At 48.3% G+C, this 12,586-nt stretch overlaps 1 protein-coding gene across 1 annotated transcript; it reads left to right on the top strand.

Moving 5' to 3' along the window:
• Positions 1 to 1,724: 1,724 nt before the first annotated feature.
• On the top strand, positions 1,725 to 7,834 carry GSDMB (gasdermin B; the record flags this gene model as incomplete). The annotated part of the gene is given in 11 exon segments (XM_008593247.1): positions 1,725 to 1,793; positions 1,795 to 1,892; positions 2,646 to 2,713; positions 2,715 to 2,730; positions 5,127 to 5,153; positions 5,854 to 5,891; positions 5,894 to 6,012; positions 6,144 to 6,233; positions 6,235 to 6,281; positions 6,653 to 6,723; positions 7,423 to 7,834. Coding segments are annotated over 11 exon segments (796 nt in total), but the record flags the coding sequence as incomplete, so codon positions are not given.
• Positions 7,835 to 12,586: the final 4,752 nt, after the last annotated feature.

Genomic DNA, 12,586 nt, shown 5'->3' with positions numbered 1-12,586 from the left:
CAGTCCACAGGTTTGACACTATTGACTAAGATGTTGCTGTGGTTGCCAATTTGGTATGGCTCCCTCAGTGACTGCTCAGTTGGCCACTAGTGCCTTGCGTATGTGGTTGCCTTGGGTCTTGGGTCTCTCTGGGGAGCCACCTCTCTGGTCAGCTTGGACTCTGCTGGGCTGCTTGATCACAGGGCGGTACCGCAGGGTGTGTGGTCTCTGCTGAGCTTCCACCTCCCCTGCTGGGCTTCTCCCTGTTCCATGCGCTCTGGCCCCGGCTGCTGCGATGTGCCGAGGCACCGCAGAGCGTGTGCTCTCTGCAGCGCTTCCCCTTCCCTTGCAGGATGTCTCCCTGCTCTGTGCGCGCTGGACCAGGCTTGGGATGGAGCCGAGTGGCGGTGGTGAAGCCTACCTGCTGCTGGATCACGTGGCGGCGGCCCCCCACAGGGTGTGTGGACTCTACGGAGCTTCTATCTCCCTTGCTGGACGTCTCTGTGCTCCGTACACATTGGGCCGGGCTGCTGGATCGTGCGGCAGCAGTGTGGTCCCCGTGGAGTTCCCGCCTCCCCTGCCGGACATCTCCCTTCTCCGTGCACACTAGGCCAGGCTGGGAATGGAGCCAGGTGCCTATGGTGAAGCCTACCTGCTGGATCTCTCAGTGGCGGCCCCACAGGGTGTGTGGTTTCTGCGGAGCCTCCGCCTCCCTTGCCGGACGTCGCGCGTCTCTGTGCACACTGGGCTGGGCTGGGAATGGAGCCGGGTGGCGGCGGTGAAGCCTATCTGCTGGATCGTGCGACGGCAGCCCCGCAGGGCATGTGGTCTCCGCGGAGCTTCTGCCTCCCCCGCTGGACGTCTCCCCATTATAAAGATGTTTATTATAGCATTACTTATACTAGGAAAAACTAGGAAAAAAAAGTTTTTGAGGCTGGGAAGTCCAACGTCCATTTGGTGGTGGCAAAGTGACTCAGGGGTCTCACACTGCAAGATGGTGGAAGCAGAGTGTACAACAGGTTTGAAAGGTCTGAGCCCTAGCCCGCATGGCATATGTATATGGGAGGGGGGTACTGGATAGGTAGGGGAAGGTCATTGGAGACAGGGATGCATATCTTCCTTGAGGGTCTTCTGGTTGCAAACAGCAGAAGGTCCATAAGCTGTAAATCAGGCTGTTTTAAGTCACAAAATGCATTTCCTTATGGAATCAGATGCCTCATGAGCCCAAGGGCAGGCAAGGCAGCTGGCTCCAGGGATGAGTGCAAGGAGCTGGATCCCCTTCTCAGAGAAGGGGTTGTCTTGGGCTTAGCAGTGGCTTATCTCAATGTCATGGGAAGGGCACACACTTTGGACTTACACAGACCAGGATTTGAATCCCAGCTCTATACTTATTAGCTGTGTGACCTTGGACCATTCACAACCTGTCACTAAGCCTCAGTTTTTCTCATATGAAAAATAGATGTAATTCTGCCTACATCATAGAGTTGTGGTGAGGGTTAAATGAAGTGTGAAGTGTCTCACAGTGCTGGCACATAGTAATGTGCTATAATCCCGCTTTGCACCCCCACCCCCACCCTGCAGTGGGTAAAGTTGACTGTGATGGGATGCTATGTTCCTTGGTTTTCCAGTCTCAGAAGCACTTAATTTGAGATTAACAAATGGGAGCTAGCTAATGGAGAGGAAGAAATGTCACTGGGAGGTGGGGCCCTGAGATCCTGAGCTCTCATCCCCTCTACTCCCTTTAGGAAGCTGAAGAGGAAACTACTTTCATTCCAATCAATTCACACAATGAAAGAAGACCTGAATCTGGTGACAAACTCTGGAGATGGCAAAGGTGGAAACCCTGAAAACTGAGTGGCAGTATAAATTTTGGAGCCAGATCTATCAGGGCCATCTCAGCCATGAACGCAAGATTAGAATCTTGGGAAGCAGGGACTGCAGGAGAGCCAGTCTTGGCCCCCCAGCACTGTAGATCAAGGTATGCCAGCCCAGACTCCAGGTTCTTTCTTCAGACTTCCCTGTGCAGCCTTGGCTGCTTCTTGGCCTTCTTGCCCCAAGAAAGGACGTGTGGTATCGCTAAGTCCCTTCCCCATTACTCTCTAGTCATGTTCTCTTTTCTTTTTTTTGTGGCTGGCCAGTAAGGGAATCCCAACCCTTGACCTTGGTGTTATCAGCACTGCGCTCTAACCGAGTGAGCTAACCAGCCCTCTTTTCATTTTCTTTTTTTGCGACTGGCTGGTACAGGGATCTGAACACATGACCTTAGTGTTATAAGGTTGTGCTCTAACCAACTGAGCTAATTGGCCAGCCACCATAGCACTTCCAACGGTTTATAATAACACCGGTGTTTTTTTTGTTTGCTCATTGCCTCCCTTTCTAGGAGGCAGGAGGGCAGGAGCCACAGTGCCTGTAACAAAGCAGGTCCTTGACAAACATGTGTTGAATGAATAGTGGAAACAGCATGAGTTTTGGTGTCAGACTTGGGTTCAAATTTCAGCTCCGCCACTGTTTTTAGCTGTGAGACAGGCTCACCTACTTTCCCTCTCAGAGCCTTACTTAGTTCTCGCATATGCAAAATTGAGATAAAAATGTCTACCTCACAGGATTGTTTGAGAGATCAGGCAAGACAACTCTAGGTAAAGCAGTGAGGATTCATCAATGTGAGCACCAAAGGGAAGTGACCATTTCCCCCAAGTGAATCCTGGGCTATCGAATAAAGCAGCTCATCCCCCCGCAACAAGGAGAAGGCGAGTAAGCAAGACCTGGTGGGGGCAGGATGGGATGGCCCTACATGCGACAGTGGGGTGACATGCGACAGTGGGGCGGGAGTGGATTCAGCCAGGCTCCGTGTCAGCCTGCAGTGGGTGGCTGGTGAACTCTGAGGTGGGGGCAGGATGGGACGGCCCTACATGCGACAGTGGGGTGGGAGTGGATTCAGCCAGGCTCCGTGTCAGCCTGCAGTGGGTGGCTGGTGAACTCTGAGGTGGGGGCAGGATGGGACGGCCCTACATGCGACAGTGGGGTGGGAGTGGATTCAGCCAGGCTCCGTGTCAGCCTGCAGTGGGTGGCTGGTGAACTCTGAGGTGGGGGCAGGATGGGACGGCCCTACATGCGACAGTGGGGTGGGAGTGGATTCAGCCAGGCTCCGTGTCAGCCTGCAGTGGGTGGCTGGTGAACTCTGAGGTGGGGGCAGGATGGGATGGCCCTACATGCGACAGTGGGGTGACATGCGACACTGGGGTGGGAGTGGATTCAGCCAGGCTCGGTGTCAGCCTGCAGTGGGTGGCTGGTGAACTCTGAGGTGGGGGCAGGATGGGATGGCCCTACATGCGACAGTGGGGCGGGAGTGGATTCAGCCAGGCTCCATGTCAGCCTGCAGTGGGTGGCTGGTGAACTCTGAGGTGGGGGAGGGCTCAGGAAAGAGGGAAGGTTCAGGACTGCGAGGCAGAACTGAGGTTCCATGCTCTGACCTGGGGACCAGGGACCAGCTGACCTAGGATTTGCTTCACCATGACACCATTTTTATTGTATTACATTGTATTCTATTACAAGGGATTGGAAAGAGGGAATTTACAGATCTCTCTCTCTCTCTCTCTCTCTCTCTCTTTCTTCAGTGCTGGTTTAGATATTTGTTTCTGGGGCAAAACAAAGTCCTTTCTAGGAGCTGAGTGAACTGCTGGACTTCCCGTTCATCATTTCAGACTGGTCAAGGATACTATTTTTAAAAAGAGGACAACACTGGCAATTATATAGTTGTTAGGGCTGAGAATACAGTAGGATACACCCAGAGGTGCGAGCTGTGGTAAGGACAGGAGGAAAATCTACATGTCGGAGAAGCAGTCTGGATTGAATGTTGGCCTAAGGTTTCCAGGCTGCTCCCAGGACAATGTTGACTTGCTTTGTGCTGGACAGTCTGCTGGATTCTGGGCTCACAGATCTCACTGAAGGCTTACTGGCCTAGGAAGCACCAATTGGATTACCTGGTGAGTTCTTACACGACAGCACTGGCTGTGAAAAGAGTACTGGACTGAGTCAGTCAGTCTCAGGGTGTAGTACCACTTACTAGCTCTATAGCCTCCCAAGTTATGGTTTTCCTGACTTTAAAATGAAGGGGTTTGCTGTACATTGGATGCCCCCTCAACCTCATTGAGACTTAATCCCCATTGTAACTGTTGAGAGTGGGAAATCCTATTATGGTAATTGAAAGATGGGGCCTTGAAGAAGTGATTAGATTGTAGGACCATGCTGTAGTGGATGGATTAAAAATGGTGGTCATGGGCCGGCCCAGTGGTGCACTGGAGAAGTGCACCACTTGGGAGCACGGCGGCGCTCCTGCTGAGGGTTCGGATCCCATGTGGAGACCGGTTCCCACTCACTGACTGAGCATGGTGCGGGCGCAACACCGAGGGTTGCGATCCTGTTGCCGGTCCCCAGTGCGGGCGTGACACCGAGGGCTGCGATCCTGTTACTGGTCAGTAAAAAAAAAGACAAAAAGGAAAAAAAAAAATGGTGGTCATGGGTGTGGTTTGGAGGGCTTTAAAAGGAGAGTGAATGAGGAGGTTAGTCTCTCTCTCTGCTTCCACCATCTAGCAATGTGAGACCCCTGGGTCACTGTTGCCACCACCAGACGTGTTCCTTGGATTTTGAACCTCCCAGCCTCAGAAACTGTAAGCAATAAATTTTGTTTTCTTTGTAAAATACCCAGTTCTGAGTATTTTGTTATAAGCAACAGAAATGGACTAATACAGGGTTATACTAGAAGGTCCCTGTGATTATAAAAATAGCTTCCTCTGGAATTTTTTTCCCCCCTGGATCCCAGCGGGGTTGTACTGCTTAATAGGCCTTGGGGAAGGATAGAGAGAGGTCTGACCCCAATTTGCTGGGTGACATGTTGCACCCTCTCTGGGTCTTGGTTTCTTCTTCAATCATCTAGGCATAATCCTATGGCCCTCTATCTCCAAGAATGTGAGAAGCGGTCTGCAAATACAGTATTTTCCCATTTATACACAATGATGAGGATGCAGGCTCCCTGGAATGAGCAGTGAGGGCTCAGAGTCCAGGGATGAAAACTTCCATCAGTGGAAGAGAATGTCTACAGGGGGCTGGAGGTGACCTGGACTCTCTGAAATTATTCTTCCTCTCTGCAGAGAAGTATGGTGGTTCATCCTGTTTAGGTAAGGATGATACACCAGGTATGTGCAGAGTAGCTGCACTCACAGACCCTTTCGCCCACCTGGCTCAACTCTGCCACTCAGGGGGAATCAGCTGCATGGGTATGGGGTGGGGTGGGGGGGCAGTGACCAGCAGGTTTCAACTTTAGTCTGGAGGTTGCATTTGTCTCCTTTAAACACAGTGGTTCCATTGGCTGTACATTGAAATCACCTGGGGGAACTTTAAAACTAGTGACATCTGAGTCCTGCCTCCAGATATTCTGACTTAATTGGTCTGGGGTGTGGCCTGGGCATCAGGATTTGTAATGACTACCCAGGTGATTCTTATGCACAGTCAAGGTTGAGAACCACGGCTTTAACCTCCTCTAAATCCTATTACTACTAGTGTGGCCTGAGGACTACACTTTGAATGATAAGGACTAAATAACCAAGTTTTGTTTTTCTCCTAGAGGTGGAGAAGAATTTGAGGTTGGGACTAGACTGGGGGTGAGCTGAGAAGATGGAAGTGGAGTCAGCAGGAGGCAATGATGGTGTGTGTCTGGGAAGAAGGATGCTCCATTTTAACAGGAAAAGATTGGAAGAAAGGAAGACACAGAGAGGACGTCTCCAGATGAAATATAGACAAGTAATAGGGTTTCCAGGGGCCTTAGGAATGAAGCCTGTTGGGCTGGGTGGGCCAGATTCTTAAGTGCTGCCTCTACAGGAAAGTCCTTGAGTTTGGAGGATTCCAGAAACATGAAGGCGAGAAGGTGCTGGACGTAGTGAGAGTCCTCCATGATCTGACTTAGGAGAAAAAGATGTGCTAATCTTCCTCATTAAGTGTCTTCAGCAAGGATGGGCAACTGTAGGATCTAGAGCAGAGTAAGGGACCCCAAGAAAGAACTGGGGGAGGGAGAGAGAGAGAGAGAGATGTCAGTGGGGAAGGCAGCTGGCATCATGAGGATGATCTGCTACAGTGGAACTGGAGCTCATCTCCCCTGGCTCCTGGACCCAGGTGTCCAAGGTCCTGATCTCTAGTAAGCTGCAGCTGGAGGACCCAGCAGGTCCTCTCCTAAGCAGCCTTGTTAATGCTGCTGGGATCTTGGCAGGTGTGCACAGAAGCCATTCTGGACCTCCTGGATGCCCTGATAAGTGAGGAAGGATCTGGCTGTATGCTGGGGTAGAGGAAATGCTGAGCAGAGAGGACTTTGGGAAATCAAATCTTGGGAGAAGTGGGGTGCACACTGCTCTTTATGCTTTGTGTACACTTATATTTCAGGGACTAGCCACCTTCCCCAGGCCAGGCATTGAGGAGCTGCCTCTTGTTCTTCCTTGGTATAGTCTATGATCTCCTGCAGGCAAAGAGGGAAGCAGGAGTCCATTTGAAATAACTCCCAACTAGCACTCCCAGAGGCTCTCTGAAACCTCCTTCTGATGCATGTTCTGGGCCTGATCAGCCACTAACGCCCTGTCCCACCATGTGCCTCTCTTTTTTGTCAATCGCCCTCTTTTTTTGCCCCTAGAGCTGTCTGAGGAGCAACAGCTTGTGGCTGAGGCCCTGGAGAAGGGGACCCTGCCCCTGTTGAAGGACCAGGTGAGACAGCCTGGGCTGAAGGCCAGGGTCATGGTGGAAGTGAATGCCTATGTTCTCAAGGGACCCAGAAGTCCCAGCGTACAGTCCCTTCTTATTCCATAGTTCTCTGCCAGCGACATTCATGTGGCTGGTTTGTGGTAATTTCCTAGACACACAATTGCCAGGAGAATTTGGGATGGGATCTTTAGGCTCTGTTGCTTGTCTATGGGCAAGAGAGGGGTGGAAAATGGTTAGTCCCAGGATGGCAGTTGGTACCATCTTGAGTGCCAACACTAATTGATTAGCAGTGCCTGCCACTATGTTGACAGAGTATGAGGCTCTCCAGGCTCTGCAGGAAAGGGTGCCATGATAGATTACTACATCTGCCCGTTGGCTCAGGATTAAGCAGTGTGGCCAAGTTTTTGCCAATTCTGGTATGTTTCCAGCTTTTTTTTTTTTTTTTTTTTGTCTTTTTTCCGTGTCCGGCAACGGATCGCAACCCTCAGTGTTGCCCCCGTACCGGACCGGGGACCGGCAACGGGATTGCAACCCTCAGCGTCGCCCCCATGCCTCGCTCAGCCAGTGAGCGGGAACCGGTCTGTATGTGGGATCCGAACCCTCGGCGGGAGCGCCTCCGCGCTTCCCAAGCGGCGCACTATCCAGTGCGCCACCGGGCCGGCCCTGTTTCCAGCTTTTACAGTCCAGTGATATTCCTTCCAGGTAGAGTCTATCCTTGAGCAGAATTGGGGTACGTAAGCCAGCAATCCCTATGACATGGACTGTGACCCTGAGGCATGAATGCTCTGTGCCTTCTATGTTGCTCTCACCATCTTGCTGCAGCTGGGTGGGGAGCCTACTCCTGTCTCTTCCTAACTACAAAAGCCCTTTAACTGTTCTCACAAGCCTCTGGGGTCTCCCCTCCCCAGTCCATCTTCACTGCCAACACCACCACAGTCACCTGTCACTAAGAGGACCTCTTTAAAACAAGTGGCTGATCATCCTTTGATAGGTCCTATTCACTACATGTTAATGCATATGACTTCTCATTAAAAGTGGCAGATTCCAGAGGTTCCAGTCAAGATGGCAGAATAGACTGTTCCCAGGTCACTCTTTCCCACAAATCAATTTACAACTATTAAAAAGCAACGACAGGGGCCAGCCTGGTGGCGCACTGGAGAGTGCGCCGCTTGGGAGCATGGCGGCGCTCCCGCCGAGGGTTCGGATCCCATGTGGAGACTGGTTCCCGCTCACTGGCTGAGCGCGGTGTGGGTGCAACACCAAGGGTTGTGATCCCGTTGCCGGTCCCCGGTACGGGCGCGACACCTAGGGTTGCGATCCCGTTACCAGTCAGTAAAAAAGACAAAAAAAGGAAAAAAAAAAAAAAAACAGCAACGACAGTCAAGCTGGGGCCACTAGAGCTCAAGGGAAGAGGAGGAGAGACCTACGGAGGGCATGAAGGTGGGAGAAGCCACAATGAGAAAAAGAAAAAACTACTCTGACCATTTCGAGCCACAGTGGCTTTAAGGCTGGAGCTGCTGAATGCTTGGAGCAGGAGCCAGCAAAAGCTGTAGCTGTGCCCTCCGGATGGAGTTGCTTGGAGGCAGTAGGGGAGAAGAAGGGCTTGGTGGCCCCCAGGCCAGCAGTACCACCAACAGGGTTCCCGTGGGCTCACATAGGATCAAGGAGCCACAACAACTGAAAAAAAGGAACCACTCAGAGGCTGGTGAGTCATCGCAAGGGACCAGAGCACAGCCCATCCCATGGGAAGTGTTTGGAACACGGGCAGTGGGGGAGACGGGCCCACTGGGGGAACACTGGGGCACAGCATGGACAGCTGATCTGCCCCCCAGTCAGCATAGGACCACTCAGAGAAGACTGGCCAGGAATATAAAATTGCAATGGGTGCAGTTTGATGAAAAGACTCAGGCCCAGACCAATGTTTCTATACAACCCAGGTACATCAAATTTCACCAGATCCAGAAGTACTATATAAAGTCAACTATTAAAACCTGAGCTGCACAAAAAGCCTTCCCTAGGGAATCAGCAGCAAAGCAGCAATTTAGCCCAACCACAGAGCTCAAGTACTGGTCCCCACAGGAAGTTCCCTCATTTTAGAAGTAAGCAAAGGACAACAGATTAGTTCCAGTGCAGAGTTTAAGTGGTGGGAACAGCAAATAATCCAACACAGAACTGAAAGAAAAAACAAAGTACCCACAACCAAGGACAAAGTTTGATGTTAACCAGTAAAGTTCTCATTTCACCAAAGAATGCCTATAACAGAAGGACCAGAAGTCCCCTGGGCTACTAAGCCAGGAAGGGTGGAGGTCTGGGGGCCTCAGCCATGCCCTCAACACCAGCAACCAGTCCCGAGGATGGGGGCCTCGGGCCTGGGCCACACCCCCTGACAAGTGCAAACATCCCAGCGACAACCACCAAGCTGCTGCAGGAAAAGCCCCGGACTCTCCCAAGCCAGGGCAGTGGGGGGGGCCGAAGGCCTTGCCCACACACCCCCACAAGAGCAACCAGCCCAGTGTGACCACCAAGCCACTGTAGGAGGCTCCCCGGGCTCTCCGGAGCCAGGGCTGCTGGGGGCCAAGGGTCTTAACTGGGGGCCAAGGTTTTTAACCCCCCCCCCCCCCCCCACTCAACCAGCCCAGTAATGACGAACAAGCCGCAGCAAGAAGAGCCCCCGGTTCCTGAGCTGAGGTGGTGGGGGGCGAGGGCTATTGCCACACCCCCTTGACATCTGCACCCAGCCTGGCAATAACCAAGCCACTGCTGGAAGCCCACCTGTCTCACCTGTGGGAATGTGGGGGGGGGTGCCACAGGCTTCAATCCCACCCCTCCTCCCTCCTCCTTCCATCCCATTTCCTTCCCCTTTCCCCTCTCCTCCCTCCTAACTGCTCTACAACATCATAGAATGTAAAAAAATATTAATAAAATTTTAAAAAACCCCAAAAACACATTTTATGTGAACACAAGTAAACATTTACAAAGGCCTACTATACATGTATGAATACCAGATCACATATTTATGATTTTTAAGGTCTCAAATAGTTGTTCATTTCTTTGCACATTCTCTTAAAGTCAATTACATTAAAAAAAAAAAAACTACTGTAAAAAAAAGCAGATTGATCATATTGATTCTTCCTATCTCACTAAATGACAGTAAAGCAATAGAAAAGCATGAGAATAAAAAGAATGTGGCGGCAGATATGAGATTTTAACACATCTTTGGAGGCTAGAAAGCAATTACAGAAGTGGAAGCTGAGAGGTATGGGACTGAGGTGTGAAGAGGGGTAGGGAGGAGACTGCTATTTTCATATAAGCCTTTAGTTTATTTTTAAAGAATGTAATTAAAAGTTAAATGTATACTTGTTATAAAGCATTTCAAACATTTCTCAAATATAAAATAGAAGGTAAAGATACACTGTGACCTCCTGTTTGCTTTCCAGAGACCCAGAGAGGTAAGTGAAGTATCAGAATACTAAAGTAATTTTCCCCCAGATGAGGGGGAATTGATATTTGCCAGTCCAGGTAAACTGCGTTTTGGTTTGCCCAGCCTTGTGGATAGATAGATGGTTCCAGAAGCCAAGGCCAAGGGCCTATCCAAGGTGGGAAGTCCAGTAAAACGAGACTTTCCTCATATTAGGCTGTAATTTCAAAGGGCTATATTGTAATGATTAGGTGAATCAGCAGTAAACTCATAGCTTTTACCCCACCCCCAGGGGACTGCAGGAAAGCCTCTCTTGGTACAGAGTGAAGAATAGGTTAGTAAAAGGAAAGGAAAAAAAGAATGTTTCTGAAAAATTTTGGCCATACACCAGTCTTTTCACAGAACTCAGCCTGCATTTTTATCATCTGAGTATTTCAGGGATTCTCAAATTGTGAACTTGGTTTGTGGGGGTCTTAGATTGTACACCCAGATACCTGCCAGAATCAAACACAAAACATCTCTGAAGGAAGTCATCTTCATTCCCACTGCTATGGGTTGAATTGTGTCCCCCAAAGGTTCAAATATTAATCCCCACTGTAAGTTGAGGGTGTTGGAGGTGGGAAATCCTATTATGGTAATTTAAATGTGTGGCCTTTAACAAGTGATTAGATTGTGAGGACCATGCTCCAGTGAATCAATTGATCCATTCATGGAGTAATAAGTGGATGGGTGGTAATGGACGTGGTCCTGACGGCTTTATAAGGAGAGCAAGTGAGCAGGTTAGCTCTCTTGCTCAAGGCATTTGCCATGTGATACCCTTTGTTGCTGTGAAGAGTCACCACTCACCAACAAGGCCCTCACCAGATATATTCCTTGGACTTTGGATTTCCCAGTCTCCAAAACTGTAAAGAATAAAATTTTTTTTATGGTGATATCTGAACCCTTGACCTTGTGTTATAACACCATGTTCTAACCAACTGAGATAACTGGCCAGCCCCCCAAGTTACTTCTTTATAAATTATCCAGTTTCAGGTATATTATTATAAGCAACAGTGATGGACTAATATACCCACAAATAATTTTTTAAGAATAATGAGTAATTCCCACTAAAAAAATCAAAAGCAGCAAGGAAAAAATGCCATGAGCAAGAACGAGCAGAAACAATAAGCAGTAGAAAGAGACATATGAAAACATCAAATATTGGAATTATTAGACTAGATTATAAAAATGTGCTTATTGTGTTTTAAAGAAATTTTAAAATGAGCTTGAAAATATGAATTGCAAGCAGAAAACTATTAAAAGTGAGATTTGAAAAAAATAATTTTTCAGAAATTACATAGTTGAGAGAGTGAAATAGAAACAAGAAAAAATAGCTCACGGGCCAGCCCGTGACTCACTTGAGAGATTGCGGTGCTGATAACACCAAGGCCACGGGTTTGGATCCCTATATAGGGATGGCCGGTTAGCTCACTTGGAAGAGTGTGGTGCTGATAACACCAAGTCAAGATCCCCTTATCAGTCATCTTATGAAAAAAAAAACAAACTGAAAATGTAGTAGGGAAAGACAAAAAGACAGTAGCTATGGAATGAATTCAAGAGAGATGGAGGATAATGAGACAAGGTCTAAAATATTTTCAATCAGTGTTTCGAAAGAAAGGAGTGATATTAAGGTAGAGGCAATATTTGAAGAAAGAATGGTTGAGAATTTTTCAGAGCTAATTAAAGATAGCAAGCCACAAGGGAGGAAAAGGAGGAACTGGTAAAGGGACACAAAAATCAACTACATTGTATATTGATAAAATAATAAAGTTCCTAAAAAGAATAGCAAGCCACAGATGTAGGAAGCCCCATGAATCCCAAGCAGGATATGTAAAAAGACATCCACATCTAGACAATCATAATAAAACTGCAGAACAATGACGAAGAAAAAATTTAAAAGCAGTCAGAGAAAAAGACAGTTTACCTTCAAGTTATAGTTAGGCTGAAAACTGACTTTAAGGGAAGCCATGCCGGTTAGCTCAGTTGGTTAGAGCATGGTGTTATAACACTGCCAATCTAAAATTTTATACTTAGCAAAACTATCTTTTAAGAATGAAAGTAAAGTTATTTTTAGAAAAACAAAAATTGAAAGAGTTTTGCACCAGTAGATTCTTACCAAAGGAAATTCAGGCAAAAGGAAAGAGATCCCAAGTAGAAGTTGGAGATGCAAGAAGTAATGAAGAACAATAATAACACGAAGTGGTAAATACAGGGTTAAATCTACATGAACAGTAATTGTATACAAAAAAAAATAATATTAACAGTATCTTGTAGGGTTAAATACATGACTACAATAACATAATATAATGCATTTAAAGTGTTTTAAGGGTTATGTTTTATCTGGTAAGAGGGAAAAGATATTGCTTTATTTTAGACTTTGATAATTTAGTATGCATGCCATGAGTTTTT

The sequence above is a fragment of the Galeopterus variegatus genome, unplaced genomic scaffold (assembly GCF_000696425.1).
Source record: "Galeopterus variegatus unplaced genomic scaffold, G_variegatus-3.0.2 Scaffold8921, whole genome shotgun sequence".
Taxonomy (NCBI): domain Eukaryota; kingdom Metazoa; phylum Chordata; class Mammalia; order Dermoptera; family Cynocephalidae; genus Galeopterus; species Galeopterus variegatus.
This window is presented reverse-complemented; position numbering and strand designations above follow the sequence as displayed.